The 21,693-nt window shown below is 34.0% G+C and overlaps 2 protein-coding genes across 3 annotated transcripts in view; one reads left to right on the plus strand and one right to left on the minus strand.

Annotated features, from left to right (window-relative positions):
* The first annotated feature begins 846 nt into the window (after positions 1–846).
* LOC111056017 lies at positions 847–11,566 on the plus strand. 2 transcript variants are annotated; one of them, XM_022343328.2, is made up of 5 exons: positions 847–1,038; positions 4,635–4,799; positions 5,989–6,145; positions 8,286–8,492; positions 11,372–11,566. In XM_022343328.2, exons 1-4 carry the CDS (start codon positions 980–982, stop codon positions 8,436–8,438), a joined length of 534 nt encoding a protein of 177 aa, XP_022199020.2. In that variant the 5' UTR covers positions 847–979; the 3' UTR covers positions 8,439–8,492; positions 11,372–11,566. The 2 variants fall into 2 exon arrangements, with proteins under 2 accessions (XP_022199020.2, XP_022199023.2); XM_022343331.2 differs by having other exon boundaries at positions 876–1,038; positions 8,286–8,516; positions 11,372–11,483.
* A 358-nt stretch (positions 11,567–11,924) lies between these two features.
* Positions 11,925–21,693, minus strand: part of LOC111056016 (periodic tryptophan protein 2 homolog) — a 36,929-nt gene continuing 27,160 nt past the window's right edge. Inside the window, exons 15-19 of the mRNA XM_022343327.2 lie at positions 17,386–17,566; positions 15,941–16,084; positions 14,910–14,984; positions 13,794–13,998; positions 11,925–12,162 (exon numbers count right to left, since the gene is read on the minus strand). Of these exons, the coding sequence (XP_022199019.2) occupies positions 12,015–12,162; positions 13,794–13,998; positions 14,910–14,984; positions 15,941–16,084; positions 17,386–17,566 (753 nt within the window). The 3' untranslated portion in view covers positions 11,925–12,014. The remainder of the gene's footprint in view (positions 12,163–13,793; positions 13,999–14,909; positions 14,985–15,940; positions 16,085–17,385; positions 17,567–21,693) is intronic.

Below are 21,693 nucleotides of genomic sequence, written 5' to 3' on the forward strand. Positions count from 1 at the left end.
TCATTTTAGAGACATAAATATCATCATGAAACGCCTTCGAAATTAAAATAATTATTAGATTAAAATGTACATTACAATTAAACTTATCATTGTGCTTTTGAGAAAATTAGGTTGCAACAGCAAGGAAACTCAAACACAGGACCATTAAAAATTAAAATTAAGCAAATAAGGAAATCAGAATAATAGTGGATGATGAAGTTATAATTTATTTTTGTGAAAGATTTACCATCAAACTCATAGGCTTAGAATTACTAAAATTCCTGCATACAACATATTATCAATTGTATTTTTCATGCTTTATATTGAGTTACACTTTGCAAAATATAACATTGTAAAGGTGGGAAAAGTATTAAAATTAACTACATTAGGATATCTCTATTTAATACCTTGATTTTTTAGCCATGATTCAAAATGTTGGCATAAAATGTAAAAAAATCGTGCCCCCCCAAAAATGTTGATGGCGCAAATTGCGCCATGCCCCCCCCCTTGTGGGCACCCCTGTGTGAAGTTCTTAATTAGGAATTCCTGTCATAATTTCACAACAAAATCAACTGCAACTCACATGACTTCTCTAGTAATTTAGTACAGCATTAATTATTGTACAATGTTCAAAAGTGTTGTGTAATAAATCGATAGTGAAAAATAATCATGACATTGTAAAGTGAGGTTGACTTCGTCAAACTGTCAGCATTGGTTGAAAGGGAAGCATTGATGTGACAACATAAGGAATGCTGACGGATTGAAGTGAATCTCATTGTCTCAATTGTTGAACAATTCTAATGATTGATATTCAATTTTAAATTAGCATACACATTTATGTTGACTAGAGACTTTAAATAGGTAGTTGAAACCCAGTGACGCACTGCACTCTTCAACACATTGTGTTAGATCGAACACAAATAGAAAAGAGAATAATTTTTAGTGATGTGTTAATTTAGTTTTTTAATTGATTTCAAATTTTTGACCCTACCATAACGCAATGGGTCATGTACTTTTTTGGTTCAGGACTGCCTTGGTGACAATTTTCCTTTCTCAAATGTGAGTTTCAAACCCATTCTACTCTTTCAAATTAATGTCTCTTACATCGTTAATAAAATTATAGGTTCATTTCACTGCTATACAGCGAAATTGCTTAGTTGAATTCTATGAATACCTGAGTAATTAATATTTATTCCTTTATTCACATTGACAATCTTATTATATTATTATTATTTATTTATACATTGATACATTGGCTACAATGTCATTCTCAACTATGAATGATTGGGAAAGGAACAACAGGCTTAAAGCCCAAAACTGTTCCTTTCCCAAATTTGGATAGAAATTGTCCAAAAATAGGTTATGTTTTTTTATATTGATAGTTATGAAATTATTTACAACAATAAAACTTGCAGAAAGGAAAAACAGGCTAAAGCCCAAAACTCTTCCTATCTCATGCAATTTACACAACACATATTAATATTTGCTAACAGAATGCTTTTACTGTATTTTGAATGCAATAGGTACTATTAAGTTTTGTTATTTTATTATCTTAGAATAAACATAGTTCCTTATGTTTTTCCTATGGTACTATGCAATGATAACTTGGATACATGGATAAATTGTAAAGACTACCCAACAAAAACAAGCTATACGATAATTTCATTGTTATTATTATAAGACTAGTAGTTCTGTGAACAGTAGACCTCACACAGTATTCTCATCCACAAGTACCTGATTGAAACTATAAAATAGACCTTATGGAAATACAGCAATAGACTGGCTTCTCCACACATCTGTGTAATCACTTGTCAGCTGATTTATAATGAATAATTCTATAATATAGTTTGATTTTTACTTTCCTTGCCCTATTACCATAGGTAAGGAAAGTATTGCTTTCCGAAAAAAATTAAGGTACCCCAATTTCTAAATTTCTATACGTTTCAAGGTCCCCTGAGTCCAAAAAAGTGGTTTCTGGGTATTGGTCTGTAAGTATGTGTGTATGTGTGTGTGTGTGTGTGTGTGTGTGTGTGTGTATGTGTGTCTGTGTACACGATATCTCATCTCCCAATAAACGGAATGACTTGAAATTTGAAACGTAAGGTCCTTGCAATATAAGGATCCTACACGAACAATTTCGATCAAATGCGATTCAAGATGGCGGCTAAAATGACGAAATTGTTGTCAAAAACAGGGTATTTCGCGATTTTCTCGAAAACGGCTCCAACGATTTTGATTAAAGTTATACCTAAAATAGTCATCGATAAGCTCTATCAACTGTCACAAGTCGCATATCTGTAAAAATTTCAGGATCTCCGCCCCATCTATGCATAGTTTGATTTTAGATTCTCAGTTATCAGGCTTCAGATACAATTTAAACAAAAAATTTCGAGTGGAAAAGATTGAGCATGAGAATCTCTACAATTAATGTCCAGTAACATGTTCACCTAGAATTAAAAATAAGCTCGAAATTCGAGAAAATGTGATTATCCAATTGCAAACTGTTGGCAACTGTTGATTCTATTAAATGATTCACTATGAAGAGATAGCAGATCTCGTGTGTCTCCAGCGTTATTGCCCTGTCACCAGCTGGCTCAAATCTTTGAATAGTAGACTTGAGATGCGCGGGAACACTAGCGTCACGTGATCAATTTTCATAACGGCAAGGAAAGTTGTGTGAGTGCGCCACACCAGATTTTTACTCTAATATTGGAGTATGAAGGAGGCTCCTTTTTCCTTTTATATTATCCTTGAAATGAAAAATTTCCAAAAACCTTGTATATACGTCGACGCGCAATTAAAAAAGGAACATACCTGTCAAATTTCATGAAAATCTATTACCGCGTTTCGCCGTAAATGCGCAACATATAAACATTTAAACATTTAAACATTAAGAGAAATGCCAAACCAACGACTCGAATCTTAGACCTCACTTCGCTCGGTCAACTATAGATACACGTAACAGGAATCACTTTTTATGGATTCCTTTTTACAAAAATTCTATTTACAATTCGGAAGATGACCGCTTCAGCCAAATCCTCTGGATAAGATTCATGAGTTGTAAAATCGCTTCCCGGTGGTTCGGAACTCACCTAAAACTATAGGTCCATTAATCTCTCATTATCATCCCTCATTACCCACGCACAAGCCTACAGCTCATTTCGGCATCATCCCCAGAAAAAAAGTATTTTATGTAAAAAACTATGGGTATTGTGTAATGAAATGTGTGACGTGTGACTATAGTCAGGTCCACGTTATAATGGCAGTGTTTAATTAGCAATGGTATTGCTATCCTTGTCTATCATTCAACAAAGCGGATAGCGCTATCTCTTTCTCGCTTTGCCCTGTTGCGTCTTTTAACAATGTGTAATTGATAATTAATTAAAATATTTCATCTCAATTCCGTAAATTCATTATGAAATTGTTGAAAAATATAATTTCTTGCTTAATAAAATATAATTGATTATTATAAACTAGAATGAACAGTTAATATTACATCAATAAACCTATATTACAGCTACCGTCTATAGAAGGCATTGACAAGACAGAGGATCGGCAACGTTTTTCTCCTTGCTATCTTTCTCCACTGCCATTATAACGTGGACCTCACTATAAATATTCCAGAGGTCTTTTCTCATACCTACCATACTTTGTACTATTTCGGTTTAGATTAAACTTGGAAAGTTCAAACAGAAAGTAACGGAATTTTAGTTTCCTTCATAAACTGCGGTTATCTATTTCAAACAGGAGAGAAATAGTGTACGAATAATACCTCTGGTTCCCTATTCGTTTGTAATTTCTTTATATACATGAAAGTGTCACTTATGAGAATGTAACTGTGAAGTATTCACTTGATTTAATTGACCGAAGCGAAGCTGAGGTCTTAGTTTCGACTCGATCGGCTTTTGTCTGTTTGTTTGTTTGTACCGCAGTTATTGTCCGATTTGCATGAAATTTGGTATGCAAGTTCTCTCAAACAAGGCGCAGAAACGTATGTGTAACGATTTTTGGTAGGACTTCCGGTTTTTTTGTAATATTTGAAAAACCGTAGAATAACCTCAAAAGTTACTTATTCGTATCTTTGAAGATACGGTACAGCAATTCATATGTTCCTACTTTTTCGCATTTGTGAGCATTAACATTCTGCATAGGCATAACAAGCCATGAATCCACTTTTCATGAAAAACATCATTAGCAACATCCTGTCATTGTCACCAACAAACCCATCCTATTTAGAATTATTTTCCATCTCACCATCGTCTGTAAGACGATTCATCATCTAAATAATTTAGATTCTTAGGCAATTATTGTCTACTGCATATTCCATTTTTCCGTCAGTCGACCGATTTCTTATTAGATTAATTATTATAAAAGTTGTAGTACCTATATATGTCTATATTGTGAATATGGAGACGATATAAAGGTACCTCCTTGATAAGTCCGGTGTCCCTGCAAACAGTGTCTCTAGCACTTTCAATGGAGAAAATAATAGATGACATGGCTAAATCTTCACAATATATACTGTACTTACTGGCCCTTCTCATTAGACTGAGAGTTGTATTCATGAGCGAGGTCTACTGTTCGCAGAACTACTAGTATCTTGCTTCTTAGCTTCAAGCACATAACTTGATTTAATTGCTATTCTTCTACTACAGGTTGTTATGTTATCATGAAGATAATGGAATTAATTTTCTTACCAAAGAAGTAATTAACAGTGACGTAGACAGTGAAGAAGATCGAAGGGTTCAAGTACATTTTCAAATTCCGACCATAAATAAGCCTATCAAGGGTCCTCATCAAGAAGAACATTTCAATGCTATGCAAGTATATATGTCGATTACTATCCTTTTGATGTATCCACTTTACTGAACGTATAGTTCATCTGAATTATTATTATAATTGAATATCAATTAAATATTAATTATTTAAATAGATAAATAGAATCTTATTCAGTGAAGGAATCTCTCTTTCTACGTGATGTTTTTTAATTTATTTTTTGTATTTGTATATTTTGCAATTTCAATAAAGTTTTTTATTTGAATATTAAAACTCATGAGCCTTGTTCTAACTCATTATTTACACTAACTCATTCATTAGTGGAAAGGAGCGTTACAAACTTAGGTCTGCTTGCATCGCCTGGTTCGTGGGTTCGAAACCCGCCGATGGCATGGATGTTTGATCATCTCATCAATCCACCAATGCACTTTCCATTACCCTCGCACAAGCAAAAAGCTCGTGTGGACATCATCTGCATTAAAAAAGGAAAACATCAAGTTGAACTTTTTTCTACATAGCACTAAAGAATAATGAAATTATTATTACTTTTAAATGATAATACCTGAGAATATTGTTGCAGTGAGAACCCTGTCAAGAGGAACGAACCAAATTACCTACGCAAATCCCTCTGAATCACCACTATTCTGTACTTATAATTCTAAAAAATGTTTCTCTTAGGCTCAACTCACTTACGCGACTCAGGTCGAGAAGAGACTCGACTCTAGTCGAGAGCATGTGTTTTCAAATGGTGACGTCGCGGAGACTAGAATCGACTGGTCGACTCTAGTCGAGAACATGTGTGTGTTTCCAAATGGTGACACTCAGACCAGTCGATTCTAGTCTCCGCGACGTCACCATTTTTTGAAAACACATGTTCTCGACAAGAGTCGAGTCTCTTCTCGACCTGAGTCGCGTAAGTGTGAGTTGAGTCTTAGATACAGCCTCGATGCTCACCTGTCAACGACATGACTACTCAAAATGACGTGATTTTCCCCATCTTACGCCACTATAGTACTATACTATAAACTATATACTATAAACTATATAACTAGATAAAGTAAAATTTAACCACTAGTCCCACTCCGCCTTATCATATTTATTCGTCAGTGATCGTTGGGGTGTTCTTCAGTGATTAGTGAAAATTTTGGGTCAGGAAAGTAAGGAAACTTTGAAATTAGGGCGATATTCTACACCACCTGGTACTTATAAAATTGTTTTTTCTCTTTTCGACAGCTGCATGTCTGGCGATAGTACTATTGCAGGGGATTCAATCCAACATCAAGATGTCTCACTTGTAAGTCGCATCCTTGATCCACCAAGCCAGCCACTTGATGAGTACACTCATACTATAGACTGGAGGACCGAAATACTCACCTGCTTTGTACCACAGGTGAATATTATTTAGTCACATCCTCACATGCATTCTTCTTCAATGAAATTCAATCAATCAATTTTATTAGAAAAACATTTTTACATTGTTGGGTCCTGCTAAACCCGTGGGTTTTTCAGCAGGTGTCAGATCAAAACAAAATTATTCACAACGTTAAATTAAAATTAAGTATAAATAAAATAAAATACCTTATTTGTCGTGAATCAAGAGTAATATACAAGAAATTAATAAAAGGATTACAAAATTCTATTATATAACAAACTTTTTATTCTAAATAGGCTAACATTATTATAAACATGATAAATAAGGAGTTAATGAGAGAGCGAAAAGGGTTTAAGGAAGGAATGAAGGAGGAAATATTTTATACAATATTCATTTAGGATTTGACAAATTTGCTCTTTAAGGGTGTGACTACATTGGATGCGTATATTATGTGCAACTTAAATCATGCATGAGCCGAAAAAAAATAATTGAAAATTGCCATTGAAACACGTTGTGACTTGCATATAGCTGTTCACACTGAACGCAAATGCAAGTGCAAGCGTTGCGTTCAGTGTGAGTCTTCCTATTGCTTTTTTGCCACACAGCACAGAAAGCAGCTGTTTTCCAGTCCCTACGTAGATCTGAAAGACCTTGTTTGCAGACGACTCTTGTCTGACGTCGGAAAAGTCTTTCTTTCCGGCCTAGACCGGAAAACGTACTCTTTCTAGCCGCTAAAATGGAAGTCCGTAGTTAATAAGTCATCTGCTAGATCGGGCGAGTGTCCACTTTCTTCATCAGCTGAAGTCGCCATGATTTCAGTTCGAATCTCTAATCAAACTAATTCAGCATTCGCTTCACAACCATTTTTATTCAATTATTAATTATTGTTGATTAGCGCATTCCGAATTTTCAAAAATGCTTGAAGATGACGACGCCCGTGATATTCCAAGTGAAATTTTAAAAGAATCTGAAATCCTGACTGCAAATCTTCTACCACTAAAATCAAGAGATAGGTACGATAACAAGTATTCTTTATTTATTTTGTCAGCAATACCTGTAGTGTGGCGAAAAATATCGTTCGCACCACTGGCAAAAATGTTTTTCCGGCTCTCAATCTTTTCTAGTCCTCGGCCTACGGCCTCGGACTTGAAAACCGATTTCGAGCCGGAAAAATCTCATTTTCTGCTCTAGGTGCGAAATATACTATTTCCAGGGTTTATTTCTCATTTGCAAGCTTGTTCATGCATAACCACTTGCACATATACGCATCCAATGTGATCACACACTTGGGCCCGGTTGCAAAAAAATGGTTAAATTTTAATCGTGATTAACTTCACGAGAACCAATCAGAGAAGGCGTTTTTGAAAAGACAGCTTCTCTGATTGGTTCTGGTGGAATTAATCACGATTAAAATTTAAACGGCTGTTGTGCAACTGGCACTTGATCTCTAGACTAGATAGCAAAACAGTATTGACAAAAAAAGAAACCTTCAAATTGTTAGCACTGATTGGATGGGAAACTTGATATTATTTATCTTGATTTGGGGTTCATACTAATCAAATTCACTATATCCTAATATATGAGTAGGTCAATGATTAAGGTATGCTACTTGATAGGTAAGTATGCTTGGTACTTGGTATTTGTAGTGACAATACATTTCAATAGGAAATGGAAGTTTCAAAGAAATTGTTACATAACGTGCAAGGTTTATCTTGTGATTATTGCTGAACTGGATTATACTGTGTAGCTCCTTTTGTTTGAAAATTGGTATGTTAGCTTGAACCAAGGAATCTAGAATATATTCTAGGTTCCTTGGCTTGACGGCTTGAGCCATAGAGAAATGATAGCATGATACTATCTTTTATCTATTCTCAAACTATTTATAATGTATAGCTCAAAGTTGGAAAAAAATAACAATGTAGTATATTGGTCCCTGCTTTTGGTTTCTAAACAACCAAAACTTGAGAACTGTTTATGAAGTCATTAAACGTCATTTAAATAATACCCTAGAGCACTTGAAATTTTGGATTAATTTTTGCTTCCTTTTTTACATTTGATTCCTGTTTAAAATTTGAATTGTTCATAACTAACTTCCATTTTCATATATTATGTTAGTACTCTTTGTAAAATGTTTGTTAGCATGGTGCTATTTTTACAGACTTTATACGGTTTCCACCAAGTCAAAAGAGTGTACACACTGAAAAAGCTAGTACATTACGTTGTGCATAATGGCACTGGGGGCGAAATTGAAATAAAACAAATCTTACCAAAAATAAGGAAGGGAGAAAACAATTTCATGGAGTTGAAGTGACAGTGACCACCTACAGTCCATACTTGAACTTCACAGAGACTTATCTCCAATTCAGTAAGCTTGGATATTTTTTGTAAAGTAAGCACAATTTGTAGAACCTAGTATCCACTTACTCAGTACAAAAGTCCCCCGAGAATACTCTATAAGGTTTTAGATGGTTTTGGACCACATATTCAAAATGATTCAGACTCGTTACGTCTGTGGTTGAACTTGAGAAGGGTCAGAGTTGGAAGGTTCATTGAAGTTTTGCTTATTATTAACTCTTAACAAACAACGCCTTTTCAAATAATTTTAACTTGATAGTGTGTAAACTTAATTATGTAGGCACAATTATGAACCTTTCAAAAGTGACGATTACATTTGAAGAGGTGATTTTTATATGGATTTTGATTTTTTGTCCGTAGACTAAGATTGATGCCCAGATGAACGGTTGATAATTTTTAAAATCTGACGAAATTCGTGTTTCACGCCTCAAATACTAAAATATGACTCAATTCAAACTACGATATTCCATTTGTTTGAAAAATTTCGCTAACTCCAAGCAGTTAGTCCTAGGTGAAAATTAAAATTCTGCTGGAACTTTGGTGGATGATAGTATTTTTTCAATTCAATAATTCTTTATTGTCATATACAGTGCACAAGAATACATAGATAGATTTTGGCTATAGGAATAAATATCAATTTACAAAGATGTATTGCACTATCGACCTAGAATATTATTGCTAAGCCATACAAAGTTTGCAAGTTTTGCAAAAAATTAACAAAACCTGCAATTCTGTTATTCGAAATTCAGAGCCATTGGTCGACGACTGCATCGCAAACATGCTCACTATATTATTTAATAACAAACAACCATTTATTTGAAGGCGAAAAACACGAATTTGAGATTAAATTTAAAGAATTCGTTGACCTACACCCGTTCAGAAGATAAATATTCAATTCAAATAACGTATCATCTAATATTCATATGTGGTTCTTTATGGAAATGATTTTCGCAAGCATCTAGGGAATTTTCAAATTTGTATTTGATATTATTATACGCTGATTTTTCCCAATATCATTGGAGAATGGGTATTGAAATAAGCAATTATGTTGTACCCAACTATAAATGACCTACTAGAGTCAATGTTACTGAAGAACGCACACAACTATGCGTACAACGACCACTTTGATTGATTAAAAAAAAAACTCCTGCCATTCAAATTTTTGTTATTGTCATAAACAAACATTTATTGCATCGACAAAAGTCACTTCAACATAATTATTCATGTACAGCACTTGCTCTTTGAAGATTTGAAACACTATTTATTTATTCATACATTGAAACACAATAGCAAAATAAAAAAACAGGTGCTGGCCCAGAACTTATTCTATTCCCAAATTTAGTGTGATAGAATTTCCAAAGTTTGTTCTCAAGTTCACATCAAAACAGCCACAAATTTCACTTCAAAATTAATAACTAATGCCCGGTTTCACCTACAGTAAGTATATAAACCATGATTATATAGTTACTGTAGTTTCACCAAGGAATTTGAACATGGTCATATCAGGTACACTTTAAGGGCCGGTTTCCGAGCTCGGGATTTAGCTAAGTCCTAGACTTTAAACAGCTGGAGTCAGAAATTTGGCTTTCCAAAACGGGGCGTAGTCGCAGCTTTTATAACAGTAGTGGTAGTTTTTATTTTCTCATTTCTATAATTGGAAACGGTTTTCCTTGACGAAATTAGACATTCCTAAATAATTCAAAATAGCTGAAACTTTACACTATTTTCTCTTTATTTTATTTTGTGTTCAATTTTCTAGTTTTTTTGAAATTTAATTCAAACGTGACTGACAATGACTGCGACTACGCCCCGTTTTGGAAAACCAATTTTCTGACTCCAGCTGTTTAAAGTCTAGGACTTAGCTAAATTCCGAGCTCGGAAACCGGCCGGCCCTAAGAGTGCACTGGAACATATGATTTCTATGGCGATAGGTAACCTGCTATCGATATTACCAGTACACACTCTTGTAAAGCGTACCCGTTCAAATGTCTTGACCAAGCTTGGTGATACCAATACCTACTATTTCTTAGGTATTAATAGGGGTATTCACAATGTTGTTTTAGCCAGCTGAAGTGCTATTTGATAACTCTGGATTGTGAACGCCCCATCTAAAACCATCTGCTATCAGCTAACTGCAGTAGCGATCCAAGCGGATAATTTGTCTAACTCAAAGTTTATTATATCTCAAAAGTAAGATTATAAACATATGACTGCCGTTTTAACAGAGATTGCTACAGTTAGTGGACTCAAACCTGCGCTATCTGCTATCTCGTCTGTTAATTTTTTCTAACGTACCACTATTAATAGCATTGAGTTAACACAGACTTAGCAAATAGCTGGAGTTAGTGAATAGCTCGACTTAGCCAGCTAACTCCAACATTGTGAATACCCCTAGTAAGTGGAGTACGCTATATTAGCATAGAGAAAAAATAGCGTAAGTAGATATCCCATGCTATGGGGCGTTTATGTCGCAACTTTTACGGTTAACTCAAGCCGATTATTGTCGATTCTTACTGTTTTGGCCGGGTGAGAGTGTATGAACGGTACAATTCGAGAGACTACCAGCGTGACACAGCTTCATGGGAAAGAACTATGTGGACTATTGGCTTGAGTTAACAGTAAAAGATGCGACATAAACGCCCTATACCATGGGGTATCTACTTATGCTATTGTTTCTCTATGATATTGGTTAAGTAATAGTAGGTATTGGTGATACTGGGCATGAGAAATGTCTGCTCGTACCATGCCCCCCCCCCAGGTATAAGCCACAGTCGCGTGAGTCCTTTGAAGATTGTGAATGTTCCACTTGATAACAAAAATATAAAAATCTTGATAGTAACAAAAAACATTGAGCACCTATGGATGAAGCATTAATTTTGTACTTTTCAGAAGGCCAATACAGAACTATCGTATTCAAAGATCGTGGGTTATTCAATAATGAGAAACTGTCAGTTGTTCGCAATTAGTAAAAATGTTGAAGAATGTCAGGGTCTATATCAGTTCATAAGAGGAGATTGGATATTTTTGTTGTAAGAATATTTTTGTTATAATATGAATTTTCCAAGTAAAATGAATTGGTTTTTCTGCACCACCAGTATATATTTATTCTAGTTTGTCGCAATCATTACCCATGCACAAGCCTAAGAGCTTATGTGGGCATCACCCTCAGTATTAAAAATGGTTAAAATAGTGAAATTGTTTTTGATAGTAAGCTATTTTGTTGAATCTACGTGTTAATTATTGCTCTTTGTATTAATGTGATCTTTTTTCTCTTAAGATGAGAAACTCAATGATTATGACGAATGATAAAGTATTTAATTCGTTCAAAGACGTCTTGTTCAATGTGGATAGTTCATGATGTGTGAGTGGAGGTGAATAAATTAAAATGCAAAGTAGGTAGGACAGTATTTTGCTTGATAGAAGAAAAATCCAAAAACCAAACTTCATTGTAACAAACACTCATGGTTTATTAAAACAAGAAATATAAAAAATTAAAAATTGTCAAAACTAAAACTATTTATCCTAGATAAAACTAGCTAGCTACTTCCATAGCTAATGAATAGTTATCATCATCTTCCCTATCCATATCCATACTTTCCTCATCGTCTTCCATCTTTTTCGTATTCCGCAGACCTCCAAGTCTATTTAGAAATTTAATTGTGTACTTGTTGTAGTCACATCTAGACGGACAAACAAAATAATTATTAGAAATGTCTGAGAATGTGATACAAAAGTAACAATTTATTTATATGATATTTATTATTTATACATTAGACCGATAATTATTACTTGCATTGAAATGAAAAGTAGCAATCTTCTATGGCCATTTCAAACCCATGTAACTAATTAAAATTCATGATAATAATGAAACATGAAAAATGTTCAATTACACTGTAAATAGTATAACTTTTGATAATATGAATAACCCATTAATCTGTTCTCTGTTATGAAGTTTACAGTGAATGAATATTTCGAAGCAGAACTAAGATTGGCTTTTACAGTTCGGAACCCACCTAAAACTGTAGGTTCATTCATCTCTCATTATCATCTATCATTATCTCTCAAATAGTGCTTGAACTCTATTGGTTGCCGTGGAAAAAATTTTAATGTGAAATTTTCAGTTCAATATTATTATCAAAATTTTTATAGTTTTTGCTTTTTAAATGTGATTTTGTGTTTGAAAATAGTTTTCTTGATTTTAAAATTTATAAAACAGAAAGTCAGGAAGTGAAAGTGCAAATTTTTAGTGAGAAAACATGAAGAACCCAAGACATAACCTATAAACTTAAGTGTTGATAGGAAATGACATTGGGAAATACGACAAGGCAGAACATCCGAAAGGATATCTCTGCCGATAAAAGCCATAAGAATAAATAAATAAAATAAATCTCTCATTATCATCCGCCTCATTACCCACGCTCAAGCTTAAGCTCATGTGGGAATTACACTCAGTAAAAAAAAAGTAGTACACCTGAAATAGTTTATATTAGGAAGATATTGGGATTATACGTATTTCCACATAGCCTGAAAACAATTTGGCAACGGTGTGGAGTTGAAAGGATAGATCTATCTGCTTGTCTAATCACAGATAAGGGTAGCAAACCAATGTTAATTAGTGATGAGATGCTGACTTTAGGCCTGATCCAATTATAGGGATTTTATTGAATTAATGCACGAACTCAAACCTGAAGATTTACTCACATTTAAATATATATATATAATAGAAAACATTTTATGTATTTATATATATATATATATATATATATATATATATATATATATATATATATATATATATATATATATATATATATAAATTAAAACAGGAGACACGATATAAATAGATTGAATCAAAAATTGATTGACAAAGGGGGCCCAGCTCCCGAAAATTCCCCCCCATTTCTAATGTAAGTTTTTAAGTGTTTTCAATCTATTTATATCGTGTCTCCTGTTTTAATTTATATTACAAACTTTAAAGTGTCTTCTATATATATATATATATAGAAGATTATTTTTCAATAAAAATGAAAAATAAATTCCATTCAAGTTCAATTGTACAATTCCTTTCTCCAATTTTAGTCTAATTCTTTTTTGATTTCTAATTTTAAATCTCCTCTTTTCTATCAATTCATAAGCCACACCTTTCCTTATTCATAACTCACTCAAATATTAAATTCTTATTTCTAATATACAACATCAAGTATCCAACTTTTTATGAAAATTATGTTTGTTTTGGCATTTAGCTGTAAACTTCATTGTGTTGTTATATTTTCATGTAATGTATTTTTAAAAAAATAATAAATGCACTTACATTTTGGCAATATCGTGATATTTTCTGGTGACGGACCGCTGGACTGTAAGAAGTGTTCTAAGTGGAGGGGTGTCACATTTTAGCAGAAGACTTTCCAGCCAGATCATAAAATATTCAATATGGCGGCTGTTTTCCATCACCGTTGCTATAAAGTCGAGACTCTTCTGGGCATACTGCTGCGGTAAGGATGACACGCACAATTCAACTGAAAAAAATTAGACAAAATCGTACATGAAGATTAATTTTAATAAAAATATTAGAACATGCGGAGTTTAAAAAAGAAAAGAAAATGTACAGAGACATTGCAATTGACTAATATTATGATTGTATTACAGATTGAATTTCAACTTGAGGGTCAAGTATTAGGATTTATAAGAAGGAATTAAGTATTGAAGAAATTTGAATAGTACAAATTCACTTTTTAGCTAACTTTAAAAAAAGATTGTTGTAATTGAAATCTTTCTCTCTCTAGTAACGCTTAAAAATCCATATAAAATAGTATATTATAACGGCAAAATTGTATCACCTTATATATTGTACTTTATAAGTAATCATCTAAAAATTCTTTTCGTATTACTAAAATGTTTTCTTGAAGCTCTGAGTGCCCTATTAAACCAACAAGTTATTGATCAGATTGTGCAAGATATGTGGACTTGCATACAAATCAATGCACAGGTATAAGAAAAAACATGATATGAAATTCAACTTGATGCCTTTCGCTGATGAACCATCTAAAGAATCGAAATTCATAACTGTACTTATTTTATAATTTATATTTGATGTTATTTGTGAGTTGTTAGAAGAAAATTAATTAACTAAATTAAAGGAGGATAAACATAACCTCAAATCGTTCAATTATTTTTATTATAAGGTAGTCAATTTTCACAAGAAAGACGCTTATTTGGCTGGAAAGCTAGCTACAGAAATGTGCGATCGCATATTAAGAGCTGAATAATTATTGAAAAATATTATAAAAACTTACGCAGGTCTTATGAGACTGTTAATGAGAAATTACAATGTTATATTTTTAATGTTTCATGTCATTCAATATTTATGACTTATTGTGAAAAAAAGTTGAAAAAATAAAAAAATTGAATAAAGTTCTCAGAAACTCACTGCTAGCAGACGGAATCGATTCAAAAACTTCGAGTGTAACGTTGGGCATATTCAATCTGAGGGCCATCATGATTGCTGCAAAATAGAAGATATTCGTTAATTATAAAGTGAATCACTTTTTACTAACATAATAAACAAACACTGCAAAATGGTATTGTAAATTATATAGTAAACTATACAAAACTAACGAATATAAATTAAGAAAAAATATATAAACTACTATACTAGAATCCTTCATTTGATGTAGCCTGAATTAATAATTAATTAACCTTAAAACATAAGAAATTCACTCAAATTGCGATGTGAAGTTTAAGGCCCGCCGCAAAGTAGACCCATGCTAATCCACGAAAAGCAACCCACGCCGTGGGATGTTTTGTAAACCATTGCTATAGAATTAATCATAATCAATTAGCTGATAAGTGGATTATTCATTGCATGTATTTATTACACAGTTGTCTGGAGAAGCGTAGCAATGGTTTACAAAACATCCAAAGGCGTGGGTTGCTTTTCGTGGATTAGCGCACTACCTCCTTAAACAAAGCCGTACGGTAGTGCATTCGTGTGACGTCAGCACAGGTGGGGCTCCTACACCAATAGAAACACTAGCTGATATAGATCAGCTGAAATCAACGAATTATTATTGGTGTATGAGCCCTACCTGTGCTGTCGTCACACGAATACACTACGGCTTTGTTTACGGAGGTAGTGATTAGCGTGGGTCTACTTTGCGGCGAGCCTAAAGCGACGATCACTGGTGTGACCAATAATTTTGAAGCTAAAAACGCTTAAAATTTTCAAACTGTAAATTAAAATAGCCATCATGATTCTCCAGTGTATGGTTTTTGAAATGGTGTATGGTCTATGGTCTTGAACGAAGAATTTTTTACCTTCACTTTTTCAAGATAATATTACTTAAGTTTGTAATTGGGGAATTTTTGGGAGTACTAAAGGAAGTAATTAAAGAATTGAGGAAGTACACAAAGACTTACATGAATTATTAGCAAAAAAATAAGAAGTGATACTGTACTAACCTTCGGAATATTCCTTCTTCAAGAGAGTTTGCTTGACAGTTTGAGGCGTTATGTTCATTTCCAACTGGTAAGGATCAAACATGTATTCAGCATCCAGTGAGTAGATTAGTAGACCTTCTGTGGTCACTGCAGCCCACGACTGACCTGAAAATACATTATTCCATTTATACTAAAATATTTCACAATCAAAATAATTAGTTCAGACAGGGAGTGGGATGATAATCCATACAGTTTCATTCACAGTTTTTTTCTGAATATTGTATTTGTTTGCTCTATCCAATAAATAAATAAAGTAAACATTCGATAAACATTGATTTGCTATCCCTTTCTGTCATTAGACAGAGCAGATAACTCCGTCCTTTTCCAACTCTACACCGTACACGTATTGCCAGGCTATTTAGGAATATAATGAACTACCAGAGTATTTCATTACTACGTATTACAACGTGTTTCGGATGTACACGTTAATTCGTCGGTCCCGGCTGCCTAAAAAGCAGTCGTTAGGTCATGTCAGAGACCCTGAAATCGATTAGTTGCGACCTGAAAACTCTGACACAAAACCTGAGCCAGCCAGGTCCACTCGATATTATTATTATTAACAGAGTATTAAATCTCAATTATGAAAACTTATAACTAAATCATGAAAAGATACGTGATATTCAGTAATATTGATCATTATTAATAGCAATCATCGATGAATATAAGATCAAATATATCGAGATGTCTTCAATAATATTATTATTCTACTATTAGAAAAATGAAACGTGATAACAGTGCTAACAGTGCTAACCTATGAAATCCACTGAATTAAAAACGTGAATCTCACCATAGAAGCTTTTACTATTAAGCATACTGAGACTAAATAAGTGATTCAGGCAGTTTAAAATGGTTTTATTCGATTATTCTTCAATTAATTATTGGCCAATTATTTTTTCTATTTAAAAGTAACATTTAAAAATTATATTCTTCAGCCATCAAATACAGCCCAATTGAAATGTGTTAATCACTGACCATTTCGAAAAATGTTGATATTTTTTTGGTAAGCTTCAATTTAACAGAATTTATTATGGAGTAAAAATGTCTGACATTCAATTTCATATAATGATGAGTAGTTACGAAAATTTGTTATGATAATTTTTCTAGGAAAGCTACAATTTGGCAGTAATTAGGAGTAAAAATATCTAGGATTCGATTTTACATATTGATGAGTAATTCAACTAAATATTTAATGAGTTTGAGTGGCCAAAATTATTGTTTGCCAGCAAAGGGCTTGAATGTAATCTGATTTTACATTTGACTATAAAAGTACGCTACATCCAGCTAAATTCTGTACTTATTGTTTTTCTTCTTCTTTACTTTTACCCATTTAGATGGGATCGGTATTCCGGCCTCTTGACCTTGAAAAACACATATAACTGAGATGCTAAATATGTGATATAATTTACCTGTAGGTGAGAACTGGACTTGGAAAACTCTGATCTCCGGTTTACTGGACCTGGCAGCCATGTCTCCCTTCCTGACTCCGGGTAGCTTGACTGCCGTCTTTTCAGTCTTATCGTGAAATTCTCGCTCTTCCACCAGCGCCATATTGCCAAATTCCGTCATTTTTCGACGATTTATAAAGTCCTGCAATCAAACCACAAAAAATAATATTAGTACTCAGAAACCGGAGTTTTTTTAACAATTTCGTTTAATGAATTTCCTTTTGAAATTTAGTTCTTCGGTCGTTTTCACTAGCAGAAGCCCTTAGTTCTAGTTAGCTTTCATTGGATATTGAAATTATCATCATAATATTCAGAAATATTATAATTGTTCATCCTACGTTATACATACATACATACATACATATCCGGGTCCCGTTCCAGCTAGTGCCGGGTCTGGGTGTTTACAATGCCTCTCCATCTTGTTCGGTCCTCCCACCATCGCTCGTCCTCCACCTGCCGCCATCGGTGTCCTCTCTTCTCCACTTCGTTGGCCACTGAGTCTGTCCATCGTCGTCGCGGTCGTCCTCTTGGTCTCCTCCCTTCAATCCTCATCTCCTCCATTCTCCTTGGCAGCCGATCCTCTCTCATTCTCTTCATGTGCCCAAACCAGCGTAGTCTCATACTTTCAACCTTTTCCCTTATACTCCCCATGTTCAATTCTCTTCTTATATCCTCATTTCTAACTCTGTCTCTTCGTGTCTTCCCCTTTATTGCCCTGAGGAACCTCATTTCTCCTGCCTGTATTCGACTCCACTCTCTTTCCGTCATCGTCCATGTCTCGGCTCCGTATAATATGATGGGTACTTAATACATCTTCTACATCATAATCTTTGCCTTTTCTGGTACTTTTCCATCCCAAATCAAATGTTTAACTGTTTGGTAGAAATTCCCCCCCTTTTGTAATCTTCTAGTTATCTCGTGGTTTATTCTCCCATCATCTGCAATTTCACTGCCCAAGTACCTGAAACTTCCAACATTTTTCAGGGGTTCTCCATTCAATCTGATATCTCCGGCAAAATTGTCATCCCTTCCAAAAACCATTACTTCACTCTTTTCCCTGCTTATTTTCAGACCATATTTCTCCATAACCCTGCTCCAAGCATCCAACTGCATCTGTACATCCTCAACTGTTTCTCCCCAAATCATCATATCATCCGCAAATATCATTTTCTTATCCCTTTCTCCTACTTCCTCTCTCACTTGTCTATTCATTCCTTCCATAACTACATTGAACAAGGCTGGTGATAGAATACTTCCCTGTTTTAGCCCATTCCTTACTTCAAACTCGTCTGTACAACCACTTTGTGTTCTTACTCTGCACTTATATCCCCTATTCATCTCCTTTATTATGCCAATATGTTCTTTCTCAATCCCAAAATTTTCCATTTCCTGCCACAAACCTTGCCTATCCACTGAATCATACGCTTTCTCTATGTCTATAAATAGCATCACAATCTTCTTATTATATTCCCAGCTCTTTTCCATCAGTTGTCTTATGGAGAATATAAGATCTACTGTACTGCGGCCTGGTCGAAAACCATATTGTTCCTCACTTTGTTCAAGCTCGATTTTTGGGCTGATTCTGTTTAGTAATATTCTTTCGAAGATTTTCGCACAGTGGCTCATCAAGGTGATTCTCCTATAATTTTTACAATTCTTCTTACTTCCTTTTTCAAACAAGGGAATTATTTCTCCTTTCTTCCAGTCCTCTGGGATTACTTTGTTTTTCCAGATGCATTTCTGAACTCGGTAAAACCATTGTATTCCAATCGGTCCAGCTGCCCTAATCATGTCGACTGATAATTCATCAGGTCCGGGTGCCTTTCCACTGCTCATTCTCTGAATTGCATCTTCCATTTCCTTCCAGCTGATATTACCCTGGTTTGTCTCCCACTGGTTGTTTCCTTCTTCCTCTATTTCTCCCTCGTTGTTGTCTTCATCTTGTCCATTAAGAAGTTTCCTGAAATATTCTTCCCATAACAGTTTTATTTCCTCAGGCTTCTCTACAATTCTCCCGTCTTCTCCTTCCATTCTTTGTGGCATCTCATTCTTCTTCTTCTTATTTTTCATTATCCTATAAAACATTTTACTATTTCCTTTCACGTCATCTCTCAATTTATTTACAAAACCTTCCCATGCATTTTCTTTTTCTTCTTCAATAACTTTTTTACACTTTCTCTTTTCATTATTATATGTATCTCTGTCCTCCTCTGTCTTGGTTCTCCACCATTTTCTCCAGGCTGTGTTCTTATTTTTGACAGCCTCAATCGTACGTGCATTCCACCATACCGTTTCCTTATCTTTAATTTTCCCGGATGTCCTGCCACATACTTTCTCCGCTGTATTTACCAAAGCTCGTTTGAATTGCATCCACTCCTCCTCCACTTCTCCATTCTCACTCCTGGGCATTTCTATTGCTATCAACCGTCTGTATTCTTCAGCTCTATCCCTGTCCTTCAACTTCCATTCCCTTATTCTACATTGTCTTTTCTGCTGTTTTGGTCTTTCCATTTCGTTGCATTTCCACTGTGCCACAAGCAATCTGTGGTCGCCATCCATGCTCACACTTGGTATCACTTTAACATTTGTTAAATTTCTCCCCCATTCCCGGTCCACTAGGAAATAGTCAACTACACTCTTATTTCTTCCATCCCAACTATACCTAGTTATCATATGGCTTTCTCTTTTCTTGTACCAAGTGTTTGCAACTCTCATGCCGTTCCTTTGGCATAAATCAAGAAGTTTTTCTCCTTCCTCATTCCGTGTACCATAACTGAAACATCCTATAACCTCTTCATAACCTGCCCTGCTACTACCCACATGCGCATTGAAATCTCCCATCACTACTTCGACGTTGTGCAAATTACTTTCCAACTCTTCTTCAAATCTCTCTTTTTCGTCGTCGGTACATCCTACTTGTGGAGCATAAACTTGTAGTATTTTCAGCCTACGTTATACACAGTTATAATTCACAAGCCATGGCAATGAATTGAAAACTATCAACAGGCTTGACCAAATTTTTTAAAATACAAATTCAAATTCATTTTCACAAAGTATAAATACTTTTTATTAATACATTATTTATTAGTACCTACAAATACAGAAACTGAAAATACTTTTTCTGTACTGAATTTTCGTTGAATAATACAGTTCTCAGGTAATGTTTTCCCGATCTATAACTAAGATTCCAAGTGAAAAAGTATTCATACTAAGAATTTTGAATTTACAGAGTTGAGATTTCAGAATTTGAGGAGTTCAACAATGACCTTGGATGTAAATGAAACAATTTGTGAAGAGTTGTAATTGTTTCACAATAATAATAATTTCTCTGATTGCTAATGAATTGCAACCAGAGGAGTTTATTGGCAAAACATATACATAAATATTATATTACACATACAAAAGTTGCTAATACTAAACTTAGTTCTAATTGATACAATTACAAAAGAGTTGCAATTTTGAAACAATGTGTTCAATAGTGTTATTAATTATTCATCAATACTCTTGTATAATATCCAAATAGAAGTTTATGTTGAGCCAGAAAATACACATTAATTTTGCTGGATAATGTATTTTCCACATCTAGATTATACAATAAGAAAGGTTGACAGGACTATAGTTGCATAAATATGTTAATTATATTTTTGAAAGAATACATTAATAAGATCAAAAAACGGGAAATCAACTCGAAGGGCATTTATAGTGAGATTAACTTCAAACTTTCAGAATTGGTCGAATAGGAAGCATTATTATTATCATCTATGAGAAATGCTGACAGATTGGAGTGAATCTCAATATAGAACTATCCTTCGATTTTCTTATAAAACTATTTAAACTAAGGTAGGCCTACTTGATACAGTATCTATTACATACGCCAGCGAATATGAAGAGATTAAACGGCGTTTTACGCTGAACATGGTAAGAATATGATTTTTTTAATTGTTTCACGGTTCATTGTTTTTTCTATTCAATTTATGATAATCAACAGTTAATTTTAAGAAACAGAACTTTGCGCTTGACGGGGTTAGTTTAGTGATTATCATTTTCTCAAAAGCCAACATAAAACTCAATTCGTTCTCTTTCTGAAATCTTAAGCCAATTTTTATTATTATTATTTCAAATTGAATAATAAATCACCTCTTGATATTAGAAAAAACGACTAGCAGTCAGATATTTTACAATAAATCTTCTTAAAGAAGAAGATGGCGGACCTGCCGAAAGATCTCGTTGTCACAGTGAGTGATTAATTCATTTATTGTAAAATATCTG

This window comes from Nilaparvata lugens, chromosome 12 (genome assembly GCF_014356525.2).
Source record: "Nilaparvata lugens isolate BPH chromosome 12, ASM1435652v1, whole genome shotgun sequence".
Lineage (NCBI taxonomy): Eukaryota > Metazoa > Arthropoda > Insecta > Hemiptera > Delphacidae > Nilaparvata > Nilaparvata lugens.

What these genes read in the sequence shown, in the direction of transcription:
- LOC111056017 (XM_022343328.2), top strand. Translation starts at nt 980, where the DNA reads ATGGGTCATGTACTTTTTTGGTTCAGGACTGCCTTGGTGACAATTTTC. An exon ending in ACAATTTTCCTTTCTCAAAT is followed by an intron (nt 1,039 to 4,634) that starts GTGAGTTTCAAA and finishes CTTCTACTACAG; the next exon opens with GTTGTTATGTTATCATGAAG. An exon ending in TCACCTGCTTTGTACCACAG is followed by an intron (nt 6,146 to 8,285) that starts GTGAATATTATT and finishes CTATTTTTACAG; the next exon opens with ACTTTATACGGTTTCCACCA.